Raw genomic sequence first — 5,965 nt, forward strand, 5'->3', positions numbered from 1 at the left:
TGTCTCAAAAAAAAAAAAAAATGTGTTAATACCCTCAAACAAATGTTTAGGTTGAAATAAGAAGTACAATAAGAAGAGAGCAAGTGAGCAAAAAAGAGAGAGAGAGAGAGAAAACTTGCTACATCCCAGGTTCTGTACCAAGTACTTAATATAGATATCTCCTTTAATCCTTAAAACAATCCTGTAAGGTAGGCTCTATCATTATCCCCATATTTTTCAGATAAATCAACTGAGTATTACTGAATCTTGGATTTAAAAAAATAATATTCTGGATCCTGCAGCTTGTTACATTGTCATATTAGAGAATAAACCCTTTGTGTGTCCCTAATGTAAATAGTTTTAACTACTACGATATTTTGCTTCCATTATAGAAAAGATGGTGGCTTTGTTCTCAGGGAATTAATACTGGTTGTAACAGGACAAGAAGAACTTATCATTATACTAACAAAAAACAATGAAAACCTCTCTGGAAGATAATATAATTTTACAGATTTCTCATTTTGCAGTACGACTTTCCATGTTGAGTAACATAGTCCAGCTGAGTTTCTGTGGTGATATGTGAAAGATTGCCCTGACTGCCACAGTCCAATTGAGAACTTTTAACACAGGCAACAGTTATATTACATACCTTAATGCATGTACCTCACGTTAGAGAATGATAAAACTTCACTATGAAATATACCAATCAATCATTAGTAGTCTTTTGTATAGCTAAGTTAATATCATCTGACACCAATCATTTGACATAGGCTAGTAGTTTCCAAACTTGAGCTTGCATCAGAATCTCCTGCAGGGCTTCTTAAAATCCAGATTACTGGGACCTGATTTAAGAGTTTCTGATTCAAAAGGTATAGGTTGCAGCCCTAGAATTTGCATTTCTAACAAGTTCCCAGGTGCTGCTGTTGGTCTCAAGATGACACTTTGAGAACCACTGGCCCAGACAAGGGTTCAAAACCCTTTTTCCATAAAGAATCATGTAAATATTTTTGGTTTGGTGGGCCATATGGTGTCTGTCACTACTATTCAATTCTTTGGCAGTGCAAAAGCAGTTGTATATAATATCTAAATAAATGAGTAATGGCTGTGTTTCAATAAAATTTTATTAACAGAAACAGTTATCAGGCTAGATTTCATAAATAAACCATGGTTGGCCAACCTTTGGCCTAGATCAACTCTGTACAAGAGTCCTCAAAAGTCATTTTTTTTATGTTAAATAGCAGCTCTCTGAGAATTATCTGTAGATGTATCTGCAAATATCCCTTCTAAGTTTTTTTTTCATCTGTAGAACTATACCAGAGACTAAGCTGATTCTGTTAAATCAGAATAGAGGATAAAGCCCAAAGTTTTCCTATGAACCCAATAAAAAGAAGCAATACTTTTATGAAAGAGTCCCATCTTATAAATGATTTTTGTTTTAAATGCCCATGAATTCTAACTTCATTTTCAAATTTTAGTTTTAATTAAACATTGTTTGTAGTGTTAGAAGCTAGAAATCTACCTATTAAAAGAAGATTAACATTATACTGAACAACATATATGTCAGCCCAATGAGGTTATCTATTGACTTTATAATAAAACAAAACAAAACAAAAACACTCAACTTGCCATGAGCATGCTCTGCTTTTATATTTTTGATCTTTACTGAGAGCAGGATACTTCAAACTAATTTAAGATGCCAACATAATTTTAAAAGTGTACTAAACAGTATACCTCAGTGAACCCACTACATTAGCTTGGTCTTTGTAAAATGTAAGTTCCTGTAAAAGGACAAAATTCAGATACATTTTTGTCATAATGGAATGTAATTTATTTCCCTGAAAACGATTATATGCAAATACCATGAGGAAATTTAATATTACAGGTCATCTTATAAACTTAAAATGTGAATATTATGTAAAAAATCTCTAACAATCTACTATATATTATAGACAATAAGTATTTAAATAAAATCTCTGCATACAATTACATATTATAATATTTAATAAATTGAGGATGGACTAAAATGACTTTATGGTAGGATGCATGGTATCTATCTTTCAAAACTTTTTTCCTAAATTCAATTAAATCAAATGTTTCAATTTGAAAAACAGGTTTATATTTACCCCCAGATAGATATTCTTTCATCTAATGCAATGGTTTTCAAAGAGTTCTTAGTTTAAAAAAAAAATTTAAAAAGCACTGTGGTTAAATGGAAACTGGAAAATGTTGACTTTAAATATATTTCAAAAGTTTCTTTACTTCAGGACTTCTCAAAACCATTAATATATAAAGTATAAATATCTAAGCATGATTTAGTTTATGGTGCAGACTTTTCCATCCCCTTGAATATGAAACTCAATTATCAGTAAAGTATCTTGAAGTACCAGATGAATACTCTTAAGAAAACAATGTTCTAAGCACTTACATTCAAGTAACATATGGCAATTTGTTTTTAAAAATCAACTCAATTCAACAAATATTCTAGTATTTGAATACACATTTAAAATTTAACCCTTTCATTTCACTATGCTACTCACCAAAATCTATCTAGAACACAGTTAATCCTATTAAACATACTTACACTCCTCTTCAGGTCTCTTACGAAGTGCTGCACGAACTTCTTTACAAGGACTTCTCTGATATTGGGGGGGATTCCTTCCCCTTATTAGGTTCTCCATCCTGTAAGAGAGAATCAAAAGTGCATTTTAATACCAAAATCTTGATAAATGTATGCAAGTTAAATGGACTAAATCAAGAGTCACAAATTCAAGTACCTACAGAGGCTTAATAGACAACACCATTAAGATTATCTGGCAAGGAGTTAGATGGTAGAAAGTGGCAGGAACTATGGTATGTTAGAGAGTGCTTGTCTTTTCCAAGGCATTTCAATTAAAAAAATTTAAAAATACCATGTGGATGAAACTCATGCACATTCTCCAATTAGAGCCTGCTGCAGACTGAACGTATTCCCCCAAAATTCATATTTTGCAGCCCCAAACCCCATTGTGATTTGCAGGGAGGGCCTTTGGAGGGAGAGTAGGTTTAAAGGTTATGAGGGTAAAACCCCCATGATGAGATTAGTGTTTTTATAAGAAGAGGAAGAAAAGACAAGGGAGGAAGATTACATCTCTTTCTCTCTCTGTCATGGATGGACACAGGGAGAAAAGGGCCATCTTCAAGCCAGGACAAAGGCCTTCAAAAGGAAACAAATTTGCCAGCAATTTGATCTTGGACTTCCCAGCCTCCAGATCTGTGAGCAAGCAACTTCTGTTGTTTAAGCCACACAGTCTATGGTATTTTGTTATAGCAGCCCAAGCTGACTAACATAGAGACCTATTGACTAAAGAGTAATTACTTGCAAAGTAAACAAATTTATAAAAAAATTATTGTCACCCTTTAGAAAGAAAGAGTATATCTTTCACCAAAATTTCAAGTATCAGTTTTTGAGAGTGGAATTGCTGCTTTCATTCGATGTTAATGACTGAATTGAGAGGGATTTCTAATTCTAATAATTTTCACTTCTTAAAAAAAGAGGTTAATACAAACTGTACTTTCCAGTTACTGGTGATGTGGTGATGCTGACAACCAGAAAACATAACAAATTCATCAAACACAACTTGGGTGGGCATCGTTAACAGTATGTACTTTGTGGTTAGTACTTTCTGTTTTCAGTAAAGTTTACAGTTTTGCACCATAATGCACACTCTACTAATTTCTATAACATTAAAAAAGAAACTCTATTGGACGTTCTTGATTTGAAAATCCAGGACAAAATCATGGTATTTATTTATCATTTTGAAAATATAAACATGACTTTTTGTTGTTGTTGTTATTGTTTTTTTTTTTAATTTTTTCACCGACAACAAGAAAAAAGATATAAACAAACATGACTTAACATCTATGTGATTATTCTAAACCAGGGATATCATTGGTTTTGATAACTGTCTTGGTTGATAGCATGTATACCAATGAAAACACTATGATTTTTATGGGTATGGTGGTGGAGGGTCTCCTAGGATTAGTGATACAGAGGATTATATTTCTGGTATCTGGAAAGGAAACAGGGAAAGGATGATTCCATAAAAACAATATTAAAAATGGTATGAAATATGAGATAAATATTTTTAGTAGAACAGTAACATAACACTACTCCTATGGAAAGTTGTCATTGATGCTGAAAAACACTCTTATACCAAATATGCTTCCTAAGTTCAATCCATTCATATGTAGAGGCTATTTAATGTGTTTGTGTGAGTGTGTGCACATGCTCATATACCTATGCCCATGTTAATAAAGTGCAAAAAATGTTTCTCAATGAGTAGTGATAACAAATCGTAGTTTCACTCGAAGCTCATTTCAAGTGAGAAAAAGAGTTATTTTTCTCAAGACAATAATACAATGAGAGAAAACCAAATGGGAACCTGAAGAGTTTAAGACATAATTTGCTTTAATAATACACATGTTTATGTGTGTGTGTGTCGTGGTATGTGGGATTTAAGTTTCCAGGCCCGACACTGCAGTTTCACCATGAGGATTAGCTAAGTAAACCAAATTATATAAAATGTTCTAGTTCCCGACTCTTGAATTAATTCAATTCACAATTCTGATTATATGTTTCATCAAATGCATGAATTTCCATATGACCTAATAACAATTTAGGTGGATTTATAATTATTCACTAGTATTTACAAGATCAAGATAGTAAAATATAGCAAACATAACCTTCACATGCAAACGTCTATATAAAATTGTAGTATAATCTTAAAAACCAATTTTACTCATCGTGATTACATTCTGATGGGAAATGAAAACTTATCTTGGTTGGAAATATATGTAAACCACTCTCTTAAATGGGCTATGTTTTTTCTTTTATCTCTCTATCAAATATTTGAAAACAAAAGTGATCTACCTGATTTCTATGTAACTATGGTTGAGGATATGCTGGAAAAACTGAAATACAGTTTAGACAGTACTTCCAAAAGCTCTGGGAGAGCTTCACTTAATGGTTGTTATTAGCATCAAAGATCCCCAAGTTCATCTCCGTGGAATCAAGGGCCCAGAGGTTGCATTCCGGGAATACTCTCAAGTAGATGAGCAGGAGATAATGTGATGTTAGCAATGTAGTATAGCTTAAATGTGATAAACCTGGGTTCTGGAATCGGAATGCCTGGGCTCAAGCTCTCATTCTGTCTCTTAAAGGACAGTTTTAGGGAAAGTTACCCACTTGATGATTTAATTTTCTCAAGAGTAAAATGAGGATAACATTAGCTACCTCATAGGAATACTGTGAGGATTAGATGTGTTAACACATGTAAAATACTTTGCATTGTGTCTGTCACAATGCAAGAGTTCAGTAAATGTAGTGATTATCAATCATAACTATCACAAATAAAAACATGATCATATACTAACATTTTAAATATCCAATAATTTAGGGAAAATATCAGAACTGGCTTTTATTTAATAAAAAGGAACAGATGGTACTATAGAGAAAAAAAATATTTGGCTAAACAAATGTTCTGGTTATTAGAGAAACACAAAATACCCATGTGTACGAATTGCCAATTTTCAGAAATGAAGAACTTAATAAAATATATTTCATTTTTTATCAGTACAATTTAAGGGATTACTAATAATAATCTTCTAAGGATATTAAGATGGACAAAAATGGGTCATTATCTTCATGAATTAATTAAAGTGCTATATAACTTTCTTTTTTAAGAGAATTTATTTAATAAAAAATATTTTGAAATCTTACAGTGACCTTTGACTGTAGATGAAACAATGGAAATATTTTATAATGTGTTACTATTTACCATTTATTTAATTTAACCCTTTGAAAAATCTTCTGAAAGAACATATTAAAGATGAGGAAAATAAGGCTCAGAAATACTCAGTGACTTGCGTAGGATCATACAGGAAGTAAGAGGCTCAACTGAGATTTAAACAATCTTCTCTGACTTTTCACCATTCTCTAGTTGCTTTC

The 5,965-nt window shown here is 32.2% G+C and overlaps 1 protein-coding gene across 1 annotated transcript in view; it reads right to left on the reverse strand.

The window, feature by feature from the left end:
• The window catches only part of LRRC7 (leucine rich repeat containing 7), a 571,016-nt gene that overhangs the window by 447,763 nt on the left and 117,288 nt on the right, over window positions 1–5,965 (reverse strand). Inside the window, exon 2 of the mRNA XM_012652676.1 lies at window positions 2,561–2,658. Within this exon, the coding sequence (XP_012508130.1) occupies window positions 2,561–2,658 (98 nt within the window). The remainder of the gene's footprint in view (window positions 1–2,560; window positions 2,659–5,965) is intronic.

Source organism: Propithecus coquereli, unplaced genomic scaffold (genome assembly GCF_000956105.1).
Source record: "Propithecus coquereli isolate 6110/MARCELLA unplaced genomic scaffold, Pcoq_1.0 Scaffold396, whole genome shotgun sequence".
Taxonomy (NCBI): Eukaryota; Metazoa; Chordata; class Mammalia; order Primates; family Indriidae; genus Propithecus; species Propithecus coquereli.